The sequence below is a fragment of the Octodon degus genome, unplaced genomic scaffold (assembly GCF_000260255.1).
Source record: "Octodon degus isolate 3935 unplaced genomic scaffold, OctDeg1.0 scaffold00010, whole genome shotgun sequence".
NCBI lineage: Eukaryota > Metazoa > Chordata > Mammalia > Rodentia > Octodontidae > Octodon > Octodon degus.
The window spans coordinates 5,577,383-5,603,007 of record NW_004524586.1 but is presented as its reverse complement, the minus strand read 5'-3'; the positions used below and the strand labels follow the sequence as shown (position 1 = coordinate 5,603,007).

The following is a 25,625-nucleotide window of genomic DNA, read 5'->3' as shown; positions in this document are numbered from 1 at the left end:
ATTTCTGCGCTCTTCCTCTCTCTTTTTCCCGTGTCCTCCTTTCTCTTCCTCTTCCCTCTCACTCTCCCCTCCCTTTCACTCCCACCCCTGGATCCCCTTTCCATCTCATTTCATGTCAGTGTTTGGTGCTTTGTTGCTGACAGGATCGTGTTTAATTCAGACATTGACAACAGATTATATTTCCACCCATCCTCCACACCCTCTCTTCCTCTGACTCTTCTCCCTCCGTTTCTTTCCTCCACACTGCTGTTCCCTCTCCCTCTTTCCTCCCTCTTCCCTTAGGGTAGAACTAACGAAGGTACCCCTGGCCCAGGAGGCCTTCCTAGCATGTTCCATTAGTGTCCCATACCACTGCTAAAAGGATTTCCCCCCTTTCTTTTTTTTTTTTTTTTTTTTTCTTTTTTCCTCTTTAAACCAAGATCATGAGCTCATGCATCTGTTAGGAATCTGGCTGAGTTGGCAGCTGCAACTACAGGCCAGGAGAGGCTTGAACCTGGAGCAAGTCCTGCCCACCAAGGTAGACTGAATCTGGGGGGAGGGGTGTTCTGATAACTGGCGTTTGGTCGAAGGAAGTAAAGCCAGGTTAGGGGCCATCAGAGGAACCTGGCAGGAGGTAGTTGGCAGAGGCTGAGAAGCCAGCGGATGTCAGAAATGTGGAGCAGCTGGTAGAAAAGACTCAGGAATGGGGAGGAAACTAAAGGACTTGCACCCCAGAACTCTAGACTCCAAGGACCTGGGTCTCCAGGAAGAGAGAAGGAGGTAGAGACCCAACTATTGCAGCTGGGGGAACTAGACAGAACTCTGTTGGAAGAAAAAGGTAAAAGTTGGGTGCTAGGATCTAGCAACAAAGGCAGAGAAAGAACAAGGTCAGCAGCAAAACCAACCTGAAGACTCAAGAGGAAGCTCCCCTGCTGTTCTTCGGTTCCAGGGAGACCCCTTATAATTCAGGACATTGTTGGCTGCACACCCTTGGCAGGGAGTGAGAGCTCTGCTGTGAGAGGCCTTCCAGGGCTTTGCCTTTTCCCATCTCTCTCTGTGTCCTACTCTTGGCCAGCTCTTGGAATTGCGGAGCCACCCTACCACAGTATGGGGACACACAAAGCACATCCACACAGAGGCAGGCAAGCATTCAGACTTCAAGCCATCTTGCCACAGACTGACACGATTTGTCTGCATCCTCCTTCCCACGTTTCCCCCACCTCTGAGGAGCTCTGAACTTTCTACCCAGCTGCTTCCAAGGTTCCACAGTTTCCTTCTTCTAGTACCCCTTTCCTGCCTGCATCCTGCCTACAAGAGTTTGCCTCTAGCTCCCCACTCAGGCTGTGCTGAGCTGACTCTCTGGCCAGCAGAAAGACTCCTTCCTGTATCTGCTATATCCCTCTATGGAACCTGAAATGCACCGTCCCCTGGGCTTGAAGCTTCTCTACAGGAGCTTCTGCCCAGCCTTACCCTTACTTGCCTTCCCTCAAAAGGCTGTTGTGCCTATGTGCTGCTCCGGCTGCACCCACACGCTGCACCCGAGTACCATCAGCTGTTTGTGTACACTCGGGGAAGGGACCACACTATGGCACCACTCTGTTTAAGGAGGGGCCACTTCCTTCCACCTCTTAAACTTTTCTCTTCTTTCACAGTTTATGGTTTCTCATTTTCACTAGTGCTGTTTCTCCATATCCTCATAAAACATTCATTTCTTTTGGGACAGTCAAGTCTAAAATATCATTCCACAATCTTATTTGCAGATCTTAACATTAAACCATTTTGGGTCTTTGTTGTCTTGTTTTGTTTTTTCAAGTTTGGTGCCAAAACTCATCTGGTGACAAAACATGACCTAAACTGATAGGAGGCCACTTTACTTTCAAACCTATTTAGTATAAAAATCCCTACATTTCATTGCAGGAATATGAATGTGTCTGATTTAGACTTGCTGCTCCAAACCTCATGGAATGGTTCAACATGTCTGGTCCCTTTCTGGATTCTAAAAAACACCCCTGGCTTCAAGGGTTTCAGAATAAATGTAGAAGATTTAGAGGGTTCAGGAATTGCAGGATCAGAACTATGGGGCTCCAGGCTCACAAGCTCAAGTCCTGAAACCAGACTACATTTTCTAACACCTTTTTGGACAGAATGACTGTCATATCCTATTTCTCTACCCTTTTTGGCCCCTCTGGTCTGTTATCCCCTTAGCTGGCTGGCTGCAGAAAAGCGTGAGATCATTACAGAGTTGTTTTGTGCAGGGCACCCATTCACATCTGGATGGCTAATACTGATAATTACCACACTGGCAACTAAATCTGCCAAGTTTAGGTGAGGTGAGCTCCACAGCTGGGGCTGCTGCTCGCAGCTTCCCAGGCAGAGAAAGGTGAGAACACAATCAAGAAAAGTGTGCTCAGATGCCCGGTATTGAGTGAAACTGGTTAATTACCAGTCACTTGCTGTCTCCTCAAGTTGGAATTTCTGGCTAAGGAATGCTCATGGATCAGATAGAATCTGACAACCTGCAACTTATTTCCACACTAAGAGAAACCAAGATGCAGAGGGCCACTGTGGAGACAGTCTCTTGGATGCCAGGCCCATGCCACAGGATGCAGATGCCCTTGGAACACGGTGGTGGCATGATCCGGCAGGGTGCAAGCTAACTGCCCTTCTGATGGAGAGGGCCAGGGATAAAAAAATGTGTCCTTGGAGGTAAAGCCTATTTGCTACTAGATGAAACCATCTAGAGACCATCTAGAGACATAGATTAAGTTCTAGTGGCCCATGAACCCCCCAATTGCATGCCCACATGTATATGTGAGTAGTGTTTTTCCTAGGAAATAGGCCCACAACATTTATCAGATTTCCAGAAGATGCAGAAGTGTCTTTGATTCTCCCAAAAGGAGGGTGATTATAAACCATTGTCCTAGACTCCTAGAGAAACAGGTCGTCAATTGGGTAGAACTATCAGTCTCATGGTCCCTAATCATACCATTGCACTCAAGAAGTGTGTGTGTGTGTGTACATATATTTTAGAAAAAGGATTCAGTAACTTTTGTCAGGTTCTCAAAGAGGTCCACAACCCTTATAGAGTTAAAAACAGGAGCTTGGTAACAGCTCAAAAAACTAAAAGGGTGTCTATATTTCGCTACTACTTTTCAGAGGAAGATTATCATAGAGACCTGAAAATAGGGCTCCAATACAGTTATTCTGTTCCAATGTCTGGGAAAACAGGGCCCTTCCCGGGGCTGGCTGGCAGGGTCCTCTAGAAAGGATCACGCTGCTGTTGTTTTAAGAGTCAAGTGCCCAGAAGCCAGGCTAGTGGGAAATGATAGCAAAGGCTCAGTAGATGGAAAAAGTCTTAGCTCCTTCCCCTCTGATGGCAAATTCCCAGGTCTTTCTCTTTGAAAGCCCTCTGCTCCCAGCTTTCTCAAACCCAAAGCCTTTACTCAGAAACTCAAAATTCATTCAATACCTATTGGATGCCTACTATGTGCAAGGATCTATTTTATGTACAAAATAAGAGACTTGCCTTCAGAGTGTTAGCGACCTAGGCCAGTTTCAGCCCCGACATGGGTATTTTGGGAGGTGCTGACCAAGCGCATTCTTTTCAAAGCTGAGCCCCCACTCCGCCCCCCCCCCACCACCTTGCGGGCCCTGGTCCAGTGAGGAAGAAGCCACCTCACCCACCACTGAGGGATGGGGGGCAAGGAGGGATTATGTAGCACCCAAGGGCAAAGCAGTAGGGGCCACAGCTAGTGGGCTAGGCCCAGCCCTGGCAGTGGAGAGCGGGACTGGGCGGGGTGAGGACTCGGCTGGCAGGGCGGGGAAGCAGACGCTGCCCAAAGCTGTCTTGGCCGCCGCGCCGTATCGCGGAGCCGTGCTCGTCCGCTCCCTTCCTGTTGGGGCCGTCGCGAAGCTCTGCTCCCCATACTGAGCAGTCCCCGGGAGGCGCTGAGGCGCTCGGACACGTCCCCAGGCTGGATAAAGATCGGCTCGGCGCTCGCTCCGCAGCGCGAAATCTCGCCATCAGCGCAGCTCCGCGGCCACTCCGGCCCGCCCGGCGACGCCAGATCGCTATCTTGTGGGGAGGGGGCCACCACTGCTCCCGCCGGTCCCTCCGCCCCGCACGCGAGGTGGCTGCGGGGTCCTGGGGCTCGCCGTGCTCCTGACCCCCTTTGCATTCCTTCTTGGAGCTCCCTCCTGAGGGACCTCCGCTCCCAGCCGATCCAGGGCCCCCAGCGCCCCGCCAGGTCCCTCTTTCCTCTCGCCAGGCCCCGCTGCCTCCTGAAGGTTACGCGACGCAGCGGCGGGGCGCAGGGGGGCGCCCGCCCTCGCCGCCCACCCCCGCGCCAGCCGCGGCGCGCCGAGCTGGGCCAGCAGCGCTGCTGGCTGCTGCCACCGCAATCCCGGCTCCTAAATCAGCGCGGGGAGGCGCCCCTTCCCCCATCCTGCTCCCCGACTCCCCGGGCCGCGATTGGCCGAGCGGGCGCCCCCCAACCCTGGGCCCCCGGCTCCAGCCGCCACGCCATTGGCTGCGGGCCTCCGCCAGCCTTTACATAAGCCCGGGCGCGCTCAAGTGGAGTTGTATAAAGCGAGCGCGCGGCGTCGGGGCGGGAGGCTCGAGGCCAGCCCGGGACCGGGACCGGGAGCTGCAGACGGCGGCAGAGGCGGCAGTGAGCGCCCGCGCTCCGACGCCCCCAGGCGGCGGGGCTGAGAGGGCACGAGGATGGCGCCCAACGCGGCCCCGGGCGTGAGTAACTGCTCTCGGAGCCCCCACCCCCTCGGGCGGAGAAAGTTTCTTCAGGTTTATGGGCCCCTCCCCATGCGAGCTCAGGGGCGGTGGGGATGCTTCCGGGAACCAGGGAAGACAGACCCCGAAGGCGATGGCTTTGCTGCCAACTTGCCAAGGGGCAATAGCCTCATTTGGCGCGCGGAGCCTCCCCTCGGCTAGGGGCGGCGGGCTAGGGGTGAGGCGGGCGCCGGGATGGAGGCAGCAGGGAGGTGGGAACCAAGGTGTAGGGACAACACGGTACTGGCAGGAAAGGTGTTGGGGAACCCTGGAGGTCAGCTGCTTGAGGAGGGGACGCGGGAAGTGGGAGGGGGTGAAACAGGTAAGACAGGCTGTGCAGGGGGCTTGGGGAGTCGCCCAGCTGGCCAGACTCAGCTTCTGGCCGGGAAGGATACTCGCCTCGGCGAGTGTTTAGCCTCCAGTCTGGGGGAGAGCCCCTAGAGAGCCAGCATTTCCTCCCCCGGGAAGCCGAGCTCTCCCCTGCACAGAGCTGGGTGGCAGAGAGCTCCGGGAACCAGCCCGCGCGCGGTGTAGCTGCCAGCCGCCTTTTGCTGGACCGAGGTGTGGTCTCATTTACAGGCTGTCTTAGGCAAGCCTGCTTTAGGCATTCCAGGAGAACCGGGCCCCCTTGGGCGGTTGGAAACACACAGAGGTGTTCGTGGGGCCGCAGGCCGGACTTGGGGGCATGCCCAGCAATGCAGCGTGCTTCTTTGCAGTACAGTAGTTGGGAACCCTGGTTAGCCTCGATTCTGCAGAAACCAACTCAAGAATCCAAAGTCATTCCAGCCAGGATGGGAGCCTCCCTCGGGGTGGGGGTGGGGGCTTCCTCTGTGGATGACTGGTGTATCTTGTTGCTGCCAGTAGTGGGTTCACTCAGTGTGGCTTCTGTGCAGCCCTAGAGGTGCTTCAGTTCTCCAACCAGGACACATTCTTGAGTTGCACTTGAGGTACCTTCCAAGACTTGCCAAGTTAAGCCAGGTGGAAAAGAAAGCAGGGATTCTGACAGTAGAGGACAGCTCGCTCTATGGTGCTGGCTGGGTGAGAACTTGTGGGCAAAGAAAAGCTATGGGTGGGAGATTTTAAGCCCTTACAACTTGGGGCACGAAATGCCCAAAACTAAATTAGAGCAAATTCTGACAACCATGCTGTCCTCCAATCTCAGCCACGGGGAAGGAGAGGTGGAAGACAAAAGAGCAGGAACATGGCGATTGTTCCACTGTGGTGCTCGAGGAAGCGTTTGCTCACTTACTGACTTGGTTACACACATCTTTCTGGCAACAAGTCCTAAAAATCAATTCCAGGGCAATGTTGAGAGTTTAGGGGCTTGGTGCTAGCTAGCCTAGAGGGCCACAGTTAGAACACCCACACTTCAGTTGGTCTTGACGGACGCTGGAGAAGGCCAAAGGTATGTGATGGTTACCTGCTCTTGAGCTGTTCAGCTGGGGCTGTGGCCTTCACCTCACTCCATTCCTGAGCATCAGCATATGTTCAGACTCCTAGCTTGACTGCCTCAGCCTGGAGATCTTTTATGGGAACCATCAGTCTACACCCAAGCCCAAGCTCCATCCTCTGTCTGCTTGTAGTCAACATTTTTCTGGTATGTTTCCCAAGACCTTCTCTCCATTGGGGATTTGTGCAGTGAAATACCTGCTTGTTGCTCTTTCTTCCCTGTTCTCCATCTGGACTGCACCTGGTGTTCTTCTGAACTCTGGTGTTTATTCTCTTGGTGCCTTGATGTTTGGTTAACGCATCTTACGGCTGGCTACACAGGGGTGCCCCAAGAGTGTGTGGACTTGTCTGATTCTAGGGCTGAAGCATAGACTCTTACAGAGATTGGACTAGGAGTAATTGTCTGTTAAACAGCTGTAACAGCCTGGGTTGGTTGTCAAAGCTTCCTTGTTGCTTGCCAAGTTAGTGGAAGCTTAAAGGTAGAGCAAGACCCATGGTGTGCAGTAGGGGGCGCCAAAAGTACCTAGCTCGGGACCACTGACTTTCTCTCTTCTTGCCCTTCATTGGCCATAGTGGCTTAATGTTTAAGCAAGCCCAGACCACAGTTCCCAGCTTTCACCGTTGTGGTGGGAACCTTTCTATCTATCATATGCTTTCTGGACTTGAGGTGGTCCTGTGGCCTCAGATGCAAGCACTACATTCCAAAGAGCCGGAGCCGGAGCTCCACACACTCCCTGATATTCCTTTGTGCTTCATTCTGGTGTATTCTTTGAACACATTAAGGGCTCAGAGAACCCAAGAACATCAGAGGCAGAGAAAGGAGCTTTAGGAAGCATTTACTCCAAGTTTATCCTAGCACCAACATCCACATGTACACTTAAATTACAGACGACAAAGCTGAAACCTGCTAGTATCTTGCTCAGGATTACATAGCTATTTGGTGGAAGAGATAAAACCAGATCTTATAATTTCTAGTTGTCCATTCAGTGCTCTTTCCACTCTACTGAGAGATGGATACGTGTTTTCTATGTGGTAGGTACTGGTAATTACTAATTGACCAGACTTTGGTAAATTAATAACTTTAGTAAATTTAGAGAAATTTCCTTTAAATTTGTATTTGGATAAAGATAGAGATAAAGTGGGGGTTCATGTGTGTATACACAGATCATTGAAATTCTTAATTATTCTTTCCTCTTCCTCCACTATCTTGTTTCAAGCAGTCTTTCCAGCAAAAGCCATGCAGCTCCAAGCTTATGTCTCTGCATTTAGGAGCCAGCAGTGCCCAGGCTCTTGCCGCGGTCCTGGAACCCAAGCCTGGATTTCTTCCTTTCCTCTGCCAAGATGTGCTGAGATGGGGTCTCTGTGGCCTGTGGTCACTCCCTTGCTGGTGGGACATCTCAAACACATATCCTGAATGAACTGGAACATTTCCAACGTGTTCCTGTCGATGTCCACTATCCTTGTTGCTCCTACCTCAAGGTCAGAGGGCAAGGATGTTTTGTTTTTGCAAAATCCTCATGTCTCAGCTTCTTGGGTGAGCTGGAAGGCACCACCATTTCTGTTGCCCTTTATTTTGTTCTGAGAGTCTGGCTATTGACATATGTGAAAGGTTTTGGGGAACTGGCTCTGCCGTGTGGTCCATGGGCTGCCCCCTCTCTTTTTTTTTCTCTTCACCTAGTGTCTTTTCATGCTGGGATTCTTCTAGAACCTTGGCAGACTTGATGGGCTACTTTCAGAATTCTGAGAGGTGGAAACTCATTGGTCCCTGAGGCTCACCCAGGGGGTGTTTGCTGCCAGGGAAGATGCTCAAGGTTGGTCATTTCACTAGACTCGCAGTCAAGGTGGATCTTCATCTGGAAAGGAGGATGGAAGCGAAGATACGCGGCCCACCAGAGGGCAACAGCCCCTTTCCTTAAGTGGGCTTCCAAGCTGCTGAAGATCTTTCCCAGCTCCCTGCTTTAGCAGGAATAATAGCTCTATCTTCTCAAGGCTTGGTCTGATCCTGGATAAGGCCAGAGGAATATAACTACATAGAATATGAATAGGTTGTGAGCTCTCTGCACTTTTTTTTTTAATTTAATGGTGACAGAGGAGAATAGAGTTTGAGAAATGGCATTAGACACAGAAAACAAGATGTTGTCCCTATCATGTGTCCACCTATGTGGCTGCCCTGACCTGCTTTCATTGGAATGGTAAGGACACTGGCTTGAGTCTCTCTCCTCAGATAGTGGCTTAGAGACCCTGGACAAACCACTTGATCTCTGTGTGCCTTGGTTTGTTTTTCAGCTAAATAGTGAAGCTGGAAACCCTGTGAGAAAGGATGAGATCAGGGTGACAGTCTGTAGTGTATCTTTCCTTGGCAAGATCTTAAAAGGTATTCAGTTGGAAAGGGATATTACTGCTGGGTCACTGGGACCCACACAGGTGACCAGGCTGAGTGTCCAGGCATTACTGCTGGGTCACTGGGACCCACACAGGTGACCAGGCTGAGTGTCCAGGCATTACTGCTGGGTCACTGGGACCCACACAGGTGACCAGGCTGAGTGTCCAGGCATTACTGCTGGGTCACTGGGACCCACACAGGTGACCAGGCTGAGTGTCCAGGCATTACTGCTGGGTCACTGGGACCCACACAGGTGACCAGGCTGAGTGTCCAGGCTTGCTGCACAGTGGCCGCTGCTCACGGCAACATCTGGGTTGATGGATAAGGCCTTCTTGCCAAGGCTCCTTTCTTGCCTCCTTCCCTCCCTATGTCAGAGTTTTCATTTTGGGGTTCTACTGTGTTTGGGGAAGAGAAGTTTTACAGGTCTCAGGATAATTCTGAATGTGATGGAGGGCCCTGAGCTATTGATTCCTGAGGAAGGATCTTTCTTCTGGGAGAAGCCTTCCTCAGCACCCAGTGATTTAAGAGCGCTGACAAATCCCTGCTCATTGAGCCTTCTGCAGGCTGCAGATACAGGCTTTGGGGCCAGTTTGGACGATAGGAGGGATTTCTGGGGAGCCTGCCTGGTTACTTAGGGGACATAAACCTGTGAACTCTCTTTAGGAGAAAGTATGAAATCAATTGGTTCATTATCACACCAACACTGTGGACCACTTAAGGTGCTTAAGAACCAAGAAGTAGCGAAGGAGTGAGAAATCATACTCGAAAAGTGTGCAGAGAGGTTTGAAGGGGTTGACAAAGAGGAGGTGACAAGGAGACCTTTGTTCCACTGAACTGCTCATGATCTTGGCTTTATTGAAATCCTCGGACAGTGACTAAAGAGGTTATCTGGCAATGTCTGGAAGCATTTTTCTTATAACTGGATTAAGGGATGCTACCAGCATCTAGTGGGTAGACACCAGGGGTACTGCTGAACATCCTCCAAAGCCCTGGGAAGCCCTCTCAACAAAGAGGTTATCTGGGCCCAAGTGTCAGTAGTGTCAAGGCTGAGAAGCCCTGACTAAAGCGCTGCAGCCCAGAGTCACAGCAGCAGGTTAGAGGTAGCGGGGGGAGTTTGGAAATATTTTTCACCCGATTTTCCCAATTCACAGCTGAGGATACTGAGAGCCAGAGAGGAGAGGGAACCAGCCAGGCTCACAACAAATAAATGGCAAAGCTAGCTTGGAACCCAGATCTGCTCTCCTGAGCGGACTTACCCTCCCCCAACACGCACAAAGTTGTTGTGAAGATTAAATATAAACTGTAAAAACACTTGAAAATTATAAGAAGACTATTATGAATATTGCTATTATTATGAATTTGGGAGTTTGGAAAGTTCTATTTCTGGCTGTGCCACTGACTCACTGCATAATATTGAACAAATCGTTCCCCCATCCCAGTGCCTCTCTGGGCAAGTATGTGTTGTGGGAGGTGGTCTCTTAGCAAAAGGTTATGTCATAGTCTTTATCTTTAGAGAAAAGTCAGAAGATTTGCCCTTCAAATTGCCCTAGACACTTAAAAAAAAAAAGATACAAATTTTCCTTGAAAGAAATCATGTTGACTTCGTAAGCAAAGCCTTTACTCTTGGAAAAATTCCAGTCCCCTGGCCCTGTGAGTTGCTTCCAGCCCAGGAAATCTGATCAACATCCGGAGGAGAAACTGATAGCTCCACAAATGACAAGCAACTGGATTTTTCCCCACTCCCCACGGGTAGGAGAGATAGTGACTTCCCTGCCACCCTTTCCTGCTCAACCTCCTGGCACAGGAAACTGCTTCAGGAACCTTCAGTGAAGGATGGGAAGGCGTGTCATTAATTAGTAAAACCTTGTTTACTTAACAGACATATTCTTAAAGATCTCTTCCAAGGGACATTTTGACATATTACTTTAATTAGCTACAGAAGAATCCAGAGTGCAGAGAGTATAAAATGACCCTTGCTGTTGTTTCCAGTTATTCTTATCTTTGTTTGCACCTGACAAACAGAGTGACAAGGTCATGGAGTCACTGCTGAGTTCAGAGACTGTCCTGGTGACAAGAGGAGGGCCTGCAGGGACCTTTCCCCTCCCTCACATCAGCTCGCACCTACCTAGAGAGCAGCCAACTTGGTGGAGATTTCTGTGTTGGCCTCTCAGCCTCCTTTGATGTATCTGTCATAAAGGAACCACCATGCCCTACAAATCCTGGCTCAGTTCTCAAGAGGGAAATGGCCTGGGCTTGACAGCAGAGCAGTTTAGCATTTGTGGGGACAGTTGAGTAAGGCTCACCTCTGGTTGTGTCCTCCTAGTGCTCCGGGTTGGAGATAGGAGGCTGAATAATGTCCCCCCCCACCGACCCCCCCTCCCCACACAAACAGAGAGGCAGGACTAAGGTTGTCTCCTTCCCTATGCCAGGGAGAGGGTGAGTTGCTGCTTAACTCCCTGCCTCGCACACTTGGCAGGTCCTGAGGCAGCTTTCTTAGCCTCTGGAGGTCAGTGCCTGTAATCAGAGGAGCTGGATGACAAGCCCTTTCCATCACTGCAGTTTCTTTCTGTAAGTGAAGTTGTCTTCACTTTCACTCTAGTCTCAAAGAACAGCCTGTTTCAGAAATCATAACCACGTACCTCTCCTCTAAGAGCTGCTGTATCCCTGCAATAGCAAAGTCAGAGTCCCTGAGAAAGATACTGCCTTGCCGAAGGTGGGAAGCACTGTGTTACTTGTTCTCGCTCCAAACTCAGCACCTCGCATGATGCTTGGCATCTGGAAGGGCTCAACTGGTGCCTGGTGGGAGAGCAAGTGAAGGAGGGGATGTAGGTAGCCACTGTGGGGCAGAAGTGACTTTTGGTACGCAAGTGGATATCCAAGCTAGCCTTGGTCGGTGAGGCCCACCTCCTTTCTAGCTCCTTCTTCGAGCTAGCTTTTGGCACCAGGGCTGGGTGACATTCTACTACCCTACTGGTCAAGTAGGACCCGAGGACCCGTGCAAGGCTTACCCTATGAAATGGTGTCCTGCCCTGAGCCTTGAGCATGACTGAGTTTATCTTCCTGTTTACTGTCCTCGGCTGCTTCCACATCTGTTCCCTACACACACACACACACACACACACACACACACACACACACACACACACCCCTGACTGCAAGAAAGCTCCATGCAGCTTCATCTTGCTTTAAGCTGATGGAATAGATGAAGATTTGGATTTCCATTGAAGACAAACTAGGGAGTGAATCATTGCTTTGCAGAAAGATTCCCAGGAGGATGCTTTTAAATAGCGAGGTCCACTAATGCATTTTAAATGATTTAGGGGAAAAAACCTGACCTGTAGACTCTTAGGTCTGGAAAGGAAATTTAGAGGTCACCTAACAGCCTGCCTTCTTCCCACCCCAGGCTGTTCGGATACTCCGGAATGCTGTCACTCACTGTTCAGCCCATCTGTCCCACACATTGCTGCCCCTAAACTGAAATGCCCTTTTGAAAATGCACGTCTGATCATCTCTACCTGACTTCACAACGTCCCCCGTGGTGTGACTGCGGGCCCTCTCCTCTGGCCTAGTAGGCTCTCCATGGTCCCAATGCCACCTCCAACAAGGCCGCCTCCCCTCCCTCCCCTCCTGCTCCCCCTGGTACCTCTCCCTCCACACTGGGTCCCACCCCTGCATCCCAGCCGCAGCAACTGCATTCGCAGCATGCACTGAGCTGTCTCACGTCCATGCCTTTGATCCATAGGTCTTTGCTACCTGGAATCCCAATTCACCTGCTCTAGAAAGCATTTCCTGCTTTCCTTCCCTCACCCCTCACTTGTTAATCCGCCCCTCCTATGGGTTGCAGCCAAACTTTTTACCTGTTGTTACTCTGAACTTACCACATTGTGCTGTGTGAACTGTCAGCTCCCTGAGGCAAGGATTGCATCTGGTGCGTTAGTTCCAACCTGGCCATCAAGTACCTTATACACATTGGAAGGATGAGTGTGTGTGTGTGTGTGTGTGTGTGTGTGTGTGTGTGTGTGTGTAAGTATACTGAGGGGTTCTGTGTTCAGAAAGCTGTGTTTAAGGAGTCAAAGAACTCCACTGGGGTCCCTAGACAAATTAGTAACAGAGGCAAGCCTATTCCTCAAAGTCTTGCGGTCCAGAGCGTTCCACTCACCGTTTGACAGCTCCTCTTGGAAGGGGAGCACCTATGTGCCTGGGCACCGTCTCCTGAGATGCATTAATTCAGCTAGCAACATTTATCTCCAGTAGTAACAGCATGGCTGCTCTCACAGGGGTGCGCCCTCTGCGCCCAGCGCCGTGCTCAGCAGCTCACAGGCAGTACTCTCATTTCCTGAGAAGCCTTCGTTCCCATTGTACAGAACCAGAAGGCCGAGCAGTCGATAGCACTTATGGACCTGCTGAGCCCGGAGCACAAGCCAGGAGATGCCATGTACTCTCGCTTTCAGAAAGACCGTTTCATTAGCCTGATGGCTTCTGTGGCACCTCCCAGCCTGGCTCCTCTGGGCTTTCTTTTGCCTTTTTCTGGAACCAAACCAAGTCTCCTCACTGAGTGCTGCTTCCAGTGGTGTCTTGAGCTCTCTCCAGGAAAGGGATGAAGCTTCCTATTTTCTTGGTGCTGGGGAAGATGTAGAACATATGCTGCATAGGGCAGGCACCTTCTGAAGCTGGGGCTGTGGGCACAGATCTGGAGTTCCTTCCAGGCTGGCAAAACAGAGGACCAGGACTGGGGACAGGGTGGAGAAACAGAGCTGGGGTGTTAGAATTTATGCTCCATGGGCAAAGACTTGCTCTTTTTCTTTTTTTTTTTTTTTCTTTTCGTTTTGTTTTGGCAGAACCAGGGATTGAACTCAGGCCCTTGCGCTTGCCAAGGAAGCGCTTATTCTACTGAACTATCTCCCTGGCCCACTAGGACTTTCTCTTGTCTGGGTATTTCCTGGTGCCAGGGCAGCGCCTGATGAGGAGTGTGCAGCAGGAAAGAATGAATGCGTAAGCGGGAGCCTCTGTGTCCCTCGGCAGCCTCTGTGTCCCTCAGCAGCCTCTGTGTCCCTCGGCAGCCTCTGTGTCCCTCGGTAGCCTCTGTGTCTCTTGCTTGGGCCGCGGTATTCACTACCCAGCTATGCTCTCTTCTTCCAGCCCAGCGCTTTCATGGCCTCTGCTCACTGCTGCCTTGTGCTAGATTATTCTGTGGAGTTGTTTGTTTGGTTTTGGTTGGTTTGGTTTCATTTTGGGTTTCAGAGTGGGAACTGAACCCAGGGCTTTGAGTCTGCTGGGCAAGCACTCTACCACTGAGTTATAGCCCCAAGCCATGTTCTTTCCAACACCACTCAGACCTTGTCATCCCTCACCCTTGGGTTGGTGGCACTCAGGAGGCCACAGTCTTTGCCAGCTGTCCCCACCCCCACCCAGCTGCACACTTCCCAGCAGTTGACCTGCCCCACCATTTGGAGCCTGGATGCACTGCGCATACCTGTGCTTCTCCCATGCAGGGGCCACCTCCTCAGCCTGAGCACTTCCTCCACCTTGTCCCTTGGTTCCTTGCCTTGTCTCTGTCTCTTAGGCCTTGCTCAGCTTTCCCTGGTGGAGAGGGTTGCTCCTCCCATTGTGACCCCTTCTCCTTTGATTTAAGATGAGTTTTGTCCTGAGAGAAACTAGTTCAGGTAGTGTCTACAGATGTCACTTCTGAAGCTGGCATGCTTGGATACACATGCCAGGCCCACTGAGGACTAGCTATGGGACCTTAGGCCAGTTACTTTGCTTCTCTATGCCTTAGCTTCCTTACCTATAAAATGGGGACAACAGTAGCAGTGACCTCACAGACCAACCTGTGGATTCGGCGAGTCATTTGGGTGGAGGGTTAGAGTGGTGCCTGGCACACAGGATAAGCAAGGAACATTATTGTCACTGTCCATCCCTCATCCTGTGCTCACTCCTTGAAATTGCAGCTCTGTGCCTCTCTGTTTGCCTCTAGTGCAGGGTCTGGTGAATTAAGCTGATGAGCCACCTGGTCAGCTGTGTGACTTAGGAGTGGAGGCCGTGCAGGAGGAGGGTAAGAAGGGGGGAGTTAGCAAGTGTTGCCCTTGTTCAGTTAAAGGATAAAGGGTACAAATCCCCAGCAGTGAGGATGAAAACCTGGGCAGAGATTTGCAAAGGAGAACTGACCCTGTGACCCGGTGGTTGCAAAGAGTGAAGAAGCAAAATCCAAGTATGACACCAAATTTCCATCCTGAGTGACTGTGTTGGGATTTAAGGGACCCAGTAAATGGCACCCCACGTCCCTCCTCAGACTCTGAGTCGTGGCGACGAGGGAGCTGAAGTGCTAACTGCATCACAGACCCAGCTGTGGGCGCCGGCTTGGGTGTGCGGCCCCCCCGGTTGCTGAGGTCCTTGCCCCCCAGGTTGCTGAGGTCCTTGCACCTAACTGCAGCAGGCTCTCCAGGGGAGGGCAAGCCTGCGCGTGTGGCATAGCAGTCTGCAGGGAGTCAGGTCTCAGAGGGCTGGGCAGGGGCTGGGTAGTACTCAAATCCAGGACTTCTCAGCTGGGCACTATTGGCATTTGGAGCGGGATAATTCTTTTCTGTGAACCTGTCCTGTGCATTGTAGGATATCGCTGGTTGCCAATAGCACCCTTTCCCTGGTTTGACAATCAAAACGTCTCTAGATCTGACAGTGTTCCCCGGGGGCAAAGGGGAACAAAGACACCCCAGTTGAGAACCACTGCTCCAGCCCCAATGGACAGCCTCCAGCTGGACTTCACCAATGGATAATGAAGGCTTCCTTCCAACTCATGACCCTCGGCCTGGAAATGGGCAGTCCTGGAGGGCAGGGCTGGGCCTTCCTGCGGGGGAGGCAGGTGGGCCTTCCTGACCTCTGTAGAGTTTCCCTGTACTGTTCTTCTCTCCCTCTCACTCTTGTTCCTCTTCTCTCCCTCTCACTCTTGTTCCTCTTCTCTCCCTCTCACTCTTGTTCCTCTTTGTCTAGCTAACTTAACATCCCTCAAACTCCAGCCATAGCACCATTCATCTGAGACGCAGTCCCCAGCTCCCCGACTGGGTCATTTATGTCTCTTGGTGGTCCCTCTTCCATAGCACACCTCACCTTCACTACAAATGTTGGGTAACTTTCTCCCAGTGACTCCGGAGCCTAGCACAAAGCCAAGCTCGTTGCAGGCCTGCAGGAAGTGTTGCTATGGGTGAATGAGCCAAGGCAGCGTCTTTCATCTCTTTGCCAGTTTTGCTGTAGTCCCAGGAGCTCTTTTGTGGATCTCTGTGTGGCTCTGGTGGCCCAGCTCCTGTGGGGGAGAGGGTGCCTGTGGCTGCTTCTCTCCCCCACGTCTTAGGTCTCCTGAAAGTGTCTGCATGCTGTTTGTTGCTAACATCTGAAGCAGTTGGGCCTCTTGCTTTGTGACCACCTAGGGTGTGTCCTTGCTCTTTCGATAATTGCAAAAGAACTGCTTGCCCTGGAAACTGCCCTGGAAGCCTCTCCCGCAGCTGCCTGACCCCACGACAGAGAAGCCAGGTTGCTTGGTTACCAGTTTTCAGGGCCAATTCAGGGAAATCCTGAGGCCATAGAAAACTGAGTTTGGCAGCATGTGACCCTGGAGCCAATGTCCGCAGAGGCCTTACCCTGCACAGTGGGAGACAATTGGGGAGCTGCCTCCCACCTGGCCCCCTGCCTCGCCCTCACTGGGGCTCACTTAACCCTTGTGACCTTGGAAGGTCACGTGATGCACTGCTATAAATGGGGGCCCAAAAGAGGGGGGGGGCTGTGCTGAAGGTCACTAGTTGGTTGGGGTGTGAAGTTTAGATCCAGATCCAGGCCGTGGATGTTAAGCCTTGGGCGCTCTCTCTCCAACTTGCTGAGTGAGGCTTGTTCCAAGAGTTCACATATGAAGCATTTTAAAGAAATTATTACAGAGCAGTTATTCTCACAGCTGAAACATGGCCCACCATCCCTGGCCCTCGTGAGAACTCTTTCTCTCTCTACACACCTGCCCCCGGAGAAGTCCACCTTCCCAGCTGAGAGCAGCGTGCGCTGGCCTGTGCCCCTGCAGGGCCTCTGCCTTCATTGCTCAGCCCTCCTCCCCTGGACGGCGCTGCTCTGGCCAGCCTTCCCTGGCTCTGCCCAGGCTGCCACACACGCTCTCCTGCCTGTTGGCAGAGCGCTGCGGGGACGAGGACCAGGTCTTATTCATCGTTGCATTCCTAGAGCTCACTGCATCTCTAGCAGATGATAAACAGAGTCCTACATACCGTGCACGAGACTGCATGTTGCGTAGTGCTGTGTGTTCTCCTAGTGCTGCTCCTGCCAGAGAGTGCCGCTCCCAGTACCCCACCCAACACATAGTAGGCGCTTGCTACGCAAGCATTCAAGGAAACAAAACAAAACAAATGCTCAGTTCAACCCACTTCTCCATTCTATTTTTAGCTTCCCTACCTCTTCTCCCAAAGGATTCAGATGTTCACAGTGGTGTGACAGGAGGCTTCCTGAGCGAGCCATATCAAATGCGAGGTCACTCTGGGCGCCTGCTGCCCTCCTGCCGCAGGCAGTATTAGCCTGCTCCGCTTTCTTCTCCAAACTTCATATCCCCTGCCTCTGTTGACACTTTCTAGCTAAATAGATTTTTTTCATATACTTCAACAAGCCGATGATGAATTTTGGTAGCAGAAACATTTTTCACTTCAAATCAGGTTGCAGCTTACACTCCCATCGGGGGACCACGAGTCCAGGGCAATGGTTCTCAACCCAGACTGTCCATTGACATCATCTGGGCAGCGTCTCCAAAGACACAGCACGCCCCATCCTAGACCAGTTAAATCACATACTAGCTGAGGGATGCCGGCAGCAGCGTACTGCCCAGCGATTCCATTGTGCAAATGATTCCACTGGGCAGCAGGGCTTGGCAGCTGCTGGTTGGGCAGCAGGGCTTGGCAGCTGCTGGTTGGGCAGCAAGGCTTGGCAGCCGCTGGTTGGGCAGCAGGGCTTGGCAGCTCGTTGGGAGCCTTGCTGCTGCAGGTAAGGTCTGTAGACCTGTGGCCCAGCCATCACCCAACAGCTTGTTAGACATAGAGACCACCTGAATTGGAATCTGCGTCTGAACAAGATCCTCAGGTAATTGTCGTTCACAGTAGAGTTTGAGAAGTATGCTCACATTATAATTTGAGAAGCATTGCTTTGGAGAAAGAACCGTTTTTATACACCTATGACAAGTTGCAAGCAGTTGCTGCTGATTCATATTATCTTCTGGACACATGCCTTCTTTCTTTTTCCTTCATTTGACAAATATTAATAGATCACCTCCTATGATGGCTTCTGGGAATGTGTTGGCACGTGTTGCTATCCGGCCTGCAAATTCTCACCATATCCCATTTGCTCTGGCTTTGCCCTTTAAAGGTACCTTTCTCTTGTCTCCTTGACGTGACCTCCTCCAGTCGCAAACCTTCTGCTCTTCTCACCTCTTTGCAAAAATTAGAGTCAGCAGCCCTCTATCATTCCCCATCAATTGTGGTGATTTGACCTTGAGTGGAAGGCAACTAGTGCTTTGAGGGTATAAAAACGAACTGAGCCTCAGCATCCCTGGATCTTGGGGTGATTTTGGCCTGTTAGATCTAGAGAGAGAGGAAAGTTCTTGGTCCATCTGATACCTTCACTCGCATGGGTAGCCTGTTTTCGTGGCTCTGCGAGCTGTGGCATAGAACCAGTGTGCAGCGTGTGAACAAGCATCCCAATGCCACCTGGGTACTTGTTAGATCTATAGAATCTCAGGCTTGATGGCAGAGTTTCTGAATCAGAATCTGCCTTTTTATGAGACCATCAGGTGATTCATGGGTACATTACAGTTTCAGGAGCCTGAAGCACTAGTATAGAACAATGATTTTCACATTTTGCAATATATTACAATCATAAGGGAACTTAAAGGAATTTGATTCCCAGGCTGCATCCTAGAGCAATTAAACCAGAACACCTTGGCAGGGTGTGGTGGTGCACACCTATAATCCTAGCACTCAGGCGGCTGAGCTAGGAGGGTCACCTTGGTTTGAGGCCTGACTGGGTTACATAGTGAAGTCAAGCCCAACCTGGACTACAAAGTGAGACCCTGTCTCAACATCCCTTCCAAAAAAAAGTCAGAATATCTTGGGATAAGACCCGTACATCAGTGCTGTCTTACTATGGCATAATACGTACACGTAAATCTTACCAGTGCTAGTAGGTAAACTCACGCTGTTGCAGCCGTCCCATCATCCAGCTCCAGAACTCTTCCATTTTCCCAAACTGAAGCACTGTACCCAAAAACTACTAACTCGTCACTCTTCCTTCCTCCAGCTCCTGGGAGCCATATTCTAGTTGTCATCTCTTTGAATTTGCTTACTCTGTGTTCTTTGTGCAAGGTAAATCCAACAGTCTTTGTCCTTCTATGACTGACCTACTCCACCGGGCACAATAGCTTCAAGATTAACTCACACTGTAGCACATATTAGAATTTTATCCCTTTTTAAGGCTGACTAATATTCCAGCGAATGTCCACAGTACATTGTGTTTACCCATCCACCCACCCATTGACATTTCGGTTCCTTCCACCTTTTGATTGCTGTGAATAATGCCACTATGTTCCTGGGTATATGAGTATCCATTAAAGTCTCTCCTTTTACTTCTTTTTTTAAAAAATCATTTATTTATCTATTTATTTGGTATAGGGTCTCATTACACAGCTCAGACTCATAGTGATCCTCCTGTCTCAGCCTCCCCAGCACTGGGATTAAGGGCATGCAGCACCGTGCCCAGTTTCAGTGCCTGGCATGGGCGTGCCCAGACAGACCCAGGTCCTTGCACTTGCCAGGTGCCTCACTTAGACTGCCAAGCTATCTCCCCAGCCCCATCCTTTTACTTCTTTGGGGTGTATATGTGGAGGTGGAATTGGTAGATCATATAGCAATTCTATTTTGACATTTTTGAGGAACTGAAGCACTGGCTTCCACAGCAGCGGCTCCAGTTTACGTTCCTACAGCAGCACAAAGGTTCCAGGGTCCCTATAGCCTCACCAGCATTTGTCATTTTGTGGCTTTTTGATTATAGCCATGCTAATGGGTATAAAATGATATGTCATTGTGTTTTGATTTGCATTTACCATGTAGTTAGTAATATTTCACAATTGCCTTGGCCATTTGTATATCTTTACAGTAATGTCTATTCAAATCCATTGCCCACTTTGAATAAAGCTGTTTTATCATGTTGTAACCATTGTTTATTGATATATTCTGGATATTAATACCTTAACAGATTTATGACTTGCAAATATTTTCTCCCATGTTGTGGGTTGGCTTTTCACTGTTTTTTTTTTTTTTTTTATTTTTGTGTGTGTGGCCAGCTCAGCCCACCAGGGGGCAGGGGCTGGCTGGCATGTGGTGCTGGGGGATTGAACCGTGGTCCCTGTGCTTCGCTTAGCTTAGTTCTAAGTAGATGCTTTAGACCACTGAGCCATCTCACCAGCCCGCTTTTCACTGTTTTGATAGTGTCCTTGGATGCACATGTTTTTAATTTGATGTGTCCCATTTTATCTATTTTTTGTTTCATTGCCTGTGCTGTTGGTGTCCTAAACAAGAAATCATTGTCAGGCATGAGGATTGTTTTAAAGCTCCCTAAGTGATTCCAGTGTACAGCCAAGATTAAGCAATGTTTCTCAATTTTAATGTACATTCAAATCACCTGAAATCTTGTTAGATGCATATTCGGATTTATTAGGTCTGGGTTGGGGCCCAAGTGTCTACATTTCTAACAGACTCCTAAATGATGCTAACACTGCTTGGCCTATGGACTGCTCCAAGTAGTGAGGGCATGGAGGAGCATGTTAATGATTTCTTCCAGCTGATGCTTAGAGGATATTTACCAGATCTTCCCCCGAGCTTCTTCACCATAACTGTTTCCTGATATGCCATCAAGATAACCCACCACTTATCCTCTGACTTTTGACTGAGCCAAGTGCCCTGATAGGTGCATGGGGTGCATCTGGTGTGGCTAAGAAATGAAATGTAGAGGAGGTGTCCTCCCTGCCCCACTGCCCCAGGGGAGACCATTCCCTGGTCCACCCGTGCTGAGTGAATTCAGGATCCCCGTAGATGTTGCCTGGTCTCTCTCCAGCCTTGGCCTGGGCTACTGTAGGACTGTTCTGGAAAGCCGTTTGTTCAAAATACTTAATATGCTCAAAAAGGAAAATCATACAAGTTGGTCTTGAGATTATAGAAGAAGCCAGTATGGAGGTAGAGAGAGACTTCTAAAAATCTATTTCTCAAAAGAATCTTTTGATCCATCATAAAATTTTGGAGTCAGAAAAGACTTTTAGAGACTTCCTCCCAAACTTTAATTTTGGAGGAGAAGCTGGGATCTAAAGAGGCGGTGACTTATTCAAGATCATCAAGCAAAATAAGTCAGCCCACAAGTAATTAATGTTTAATTCGTCTACCATGGGATACTTATTTGGAAATGGTAATATAGGATGGCTTATTTTTTCCCATGTGACTCCTTTAATTAAAAGTTTACTTTTCAGGGGCTGGGGAAGGTAAGTGCAAGGACCTGAGTTCAATCCCCAGTTCCGCTAAAAAAAAAAGAAAAAGAAAAAGAAAAAAAAAAGGTTCCCCTTTTCAGAGAAAAGGTAAAAATCAAGAGGCTGGGCCATGGTTTTTGTCCCTCGTGACCTCCCTTAGGAAGTTTCTAGCAGTTAGGCTTGTATTACACTAATAGGATGCCATCCCGAGGGCAGTGACTCTAGCTGCAGACACGATGCCTGGAAGGAATCAACTCACTCCTAGATGGCACACCCAGTGCCTCACACCGACTCCTCTGTGCCCGTTGCAGGTGTTGTAAGCTCATCGCTCTTTCCCCACTGCCTGTCAATTGGATTTGGCTCTCGAATTAAACTCATTTGCTGTCCCTCGATAAAGGTCATACCTTGCAAAGTCCAGGGATCTTCAGAACTGTGCTACATTTTACCATGTCTACCCCGGTTATTAAATGCTCTTTATCTTCCTACCCCACCCCAGCTGCTTATTATCCAATTATGAGTTTCCTTGATCCTATCAAACTTCTGCCACGTTGCAGAGCTTACAGTGATGCATTTGTTTTTAGTGATTAGACAGCCCCAGAAAAGATACCATCTCATTCTGATGCCTCTGTAATTTGGAATAAGCTCCAACTGCTAGTCCAACTCCCAGCCTGAGCCCGTGGACACACTACAGGAGCCTCCTTGCCAGGGAAGGCTCAGGTCGTTTCTGCCCTGCGGTGGGAGCCCTGTCCCTGTGCCTCTCCCAACTTGTGCAGCAAGGCATCAGGGAGCTCCTGCTCCTGAGCAACTGAGGGCAGCAGCTGGGCCCTCACCACGGTCTCTGGGCTCTTGACCCGGAGCCAGCTCATCTGCTGGCAGGAGCATCCGTCTCCATGTGGGAGACGGTCTTCAGGTCTTCTTTGTGCTTCCACATTAAGACATCAGCCTCGCTCAGCCTTGTCCTTGGCTGCCAGATGTACAGAGAAGGCAGCAGCGAGGGTTCTGTTGGGAAGAGGTTTGCTGCCTGCCTGCAGGAAGGTGTCTCCTGGCTTTCATGGCCCACCAGCATGGCAGTTTTAAAGAGGGTGGTCAGGGCAGCCTAGAGATTGCCACACCCCTATAACAAATGAGAAACAAACTTCTGGGCCTGGGTGGGATTGGGTTTTCCTGGCTGTTTTAGATATGGGACTGGACCTGCACAGGATTTGGGGTATTGTACCAGTGAACCTTCAGAACAGCCCACAGGGGCTGACTGTACTCTCAGAAGTCCCAAGGACAGTTTCAGGGCAGCACCTTCTGCTGCATGCTAAGTGTTTCACTTGCCCTCAGTTACAGAGGGTGGAGTCCTTCCACCTCGCTGGCCACTCTCAACAGTCTCCTGGGTGTGTGCCATGGCTCCCATAGCCCCAGGCTGCTTGGCAACACCCTGAGTTATGTTACAGATATAATAATGAATTATACAATGCATTATACATAATTAATTTATAATAAAACACACAAGCAATGGTTTAATTTCTCCAAGTGAATGATGCACTGCTTGCCAGGCCTTGCTGGAATGCATGCCCTAGCTGACTGTTTCTCCGTCTGGAGGTGACGGCCGGCTGCCCTGGGGAGGGATCTTGGCTTGCGGAGCCTGCCAAATCAGAGTCCCCCACGCGTACCTCTGGAATACATTCCACAGGAAGACAACCCTTCACCACCTCTGTTCCCATTCTATACCTGCACCTGCTGGGGAGGGGGGTTGTCTCATCCCTACCTCTTACTGTTTGAAATCTGTTACTTTCTGCGTTTTTCCAGACTTTCTCCATTGTATGGAAGATTGTATATACTCTATCCTGTCTTCCTTCCTTTCTCCCTCCCTTCCTTCCTCCTTTCCTACCTTCCTTCTTTCCATCCTTCCTTCCATGTATATTGGGTACCTGTTATGTACCGTTTTCACTTGGTGTATACCAGTGAATAAAACAGACAAAGATCCTTGCCCAAGTGGAGTTTATATTCTAGCAGGAGAAGACAGGCAAAAAATAAGTGCAATAAATAAGTAGATTGTGTTGTGTGTTATACAGTGCTGGGTCCTATAGTACAAAGGAAAGCAGAGCAGGATAAAGGTGTCCTGTAGTGCTGGAACAGGCTGCGCTTTTAAAGGATTTGCCACGCCCCCACGACGAGGGAGAAAGGAACTTCTGGGCCTGGGTGGGACTGTTGGCTACAGGATCTTCAGCAACTTACACCTTCTGGTTTCAGATGTTCAGGATGTTACTGTTTCTGCTGCTGCTGCAGTTTCTGCCTCCCACGGAGGGGTCCCAGCGGGCTGAACCCATGTTTATCGCAGTCACCAACTCGGTTCTGCCCCCCGACTATGACAGCAACCCCACTCAGCTCAACTATGGTGTGGCAGTTACTGATGTGGACCACGACGGGGACTTCGAGATCGTTGTGGCAGGGTAAGCACCTCTCAGTCCTAACTTTGACAGACATATTAATCGGCTTTTCCTAACAAGGTTATGCAATACCTCCAAAGCTCAGTGACTTGTGATCTTACTCAGAGGTCAGTTGTCGCACTCAGCCAAAGCCCAGCCCCCTTGGCCAGGAGTCTGGGTGCCACCATGGTGCTCTTTGCCACAGCAGGAGGCTGGGAAGGAGGGCAGTCTGGAAGACTCTCGGATCTACACACTTTCAGGACTTCGCAGTGCTGTCTTGTCACACTTACACATCCTTGGCCACGCAGGTGTTACTTGCTTTCCGCGTTAAGAGGGACCGGAACTCAGGGTCTCCGCGCGAGAGGGGCCGGAACTCTCGGGGTCTCCGCGTGAGAGGGGCCGGAACTCTCAGGGTCTCGCGTGAGAGGGGCCGGAACTCTCGGGGTCTCGCGTGAGAGGGGCCGGAACTCTCGGGGTCTCGCGTGAGAGGGGCTGCAGGCGCTCATCGCAGTAGGAGAAGCCCCGCGCTGCCTTTGCACCACACTTTTCTGTGGAGCTAGGAGATATTCACTGCCCATTTAAAAGAAGGGAAGGTGGGAATCGGGGCTGGTAAGCTTCTTCTAACCAATTCTCGGTACCACTGTTCCTTTCCCTCCTGCAAAAGCAAGAAAAGCTTTGCCTGGGCATTGCAGTGGCCTGAGTTCACGTCTAGATGAACAACTTTCCGGTTCTATGACCTCAAGACAGTTCCTTACTCTCTGAGATTCAGATATATTTAAAAGGGGGCAGCTTTTTTATATAGTAATGATGTTCCAAAGTTTCAATAGGCTATCACACATGACAGAGCATTATAAATTCTACCAGTCACCATTGATAATTATTATTTATTAAGCACTAATATGTGCCAGCCACGGTATAACAACTTATTTCACATGTACACTTTTTTTCATCCTCTGAAAACACCATGCTGCCCACTTAGAGAAAAAGAAGTGGAGGTTCATAGATGAAGCAGCTTGCTCTCTATCAAATAAAGTACAAGTGGATGGGCCTGGACTTAAACCTCAAGGGTTCCTAATTCTAGTGCTGCCAAACTATACCACACAAAGTTTACTTAGTGCTTCAAAAATCAGTCCATACAAACACTAAAGGGGCTTGGCGACCTTGTTCCGGGAGGCCTGAGCTTTTATAGAAGTAGTAAATAAAGTGCGGGCAGGTAATGTCATTTGTAGCAATTTCGTGTAACAGTAACAAGTGTTAACCTTGGACATGGAAGACCTGGTACTAATTTAGCTGTATTTAACCCAGTAGTTGTGGACCATGCTCAGCTTGATGCTACAGACCAGTTGTCCTCATGTGTGCAAGTTGTGTGTGGAAACCTGCTACGCCCACCTGGCAGGGCAGTCTGGAGGGCCGGTGGTGATAGTGTCTCGAAAAGATACTTTATAAAGTACCTTTTTCCTTCATTATTCATTTCTCCTACCTTGTGAAGAAGAGCAGGACCAATTCTAAACTTCCTCTGGCAGGATTAGAGAGCCATCCCACAGAACTTTCTGTGATGGCATCAGTGTTCTTTTTTTGTTTTTTAATGTTTTTAGTTCCGGGTCTACAGGGTCTCACTACAGAGATCGGACTCACAGTGATCCTCCTGTTTTCATTCTCCCAAGAGCTGGGATTATAGGTGTGCGTTACCACACCCAGTCTCATTTGCCATCTCAGTGCACCCTGGGGGTGAGGGTGGTCTGCCTAAGCTGCTGTGCTCTGCCTAAGCAGGCGCTTTAATCTGCTGAGCTATCTGGCCAGCCTGCATCAGTGTTCTGTGTTGGTGTAGTAACCACGAGTCACATACAACTATTGACTTTGAACTTTGGCTACTTTGAGCAAGAAATGGAGTTTTTAGTTTGGTTTAAATTTAATTATTAGCCACAATTAGATCCATTCAATTCTACTTGGGGGTTTTAGAAGGAAAAACTAAAGAGAAGACCATGACAGGGCAAATAGGGATCACTACAGCGATCTTTTCCACGCACAGGGAGCTGAGCAGTTTGCGGGCAGCTGGTGGCCTGTGTCCAGCTC

General features: G+C 50.1%; 1 protein-coding gene across 2 annotated transcripts in view; it reads left to right on the top strand.

Annotated features, from left to right (window-relative positions):
- Positions 1-4,139: 4,139 nt before the first annotated feature.
- Crtac1 (cartilage acidic protein 1) overlaps positions 4,140-25,625 on the top strand; it is a 151,001-nt gene continuing 129,515 nt past the window's right edge. The window contains exons 1-2 of one of the 2 annotated variants that reach the window (XM_004625528.2): positions 4,140-4,726; positions 23,377-23,576. In XM_004625528.2, coding sequence (XP_004625585.1) covers positions 4,703-4,726; positions 23,377-23,576 — 224 coding nt within the window. In that variant the 5' untranslated portion in view covers positions 4,140-4,702. The remainder of the gene's footprint in view (positions 4,727-23,376; positions 23,577-25,625) is intronic. The other variant, XM_023708913.1, reaches the window with a different exon arrangement.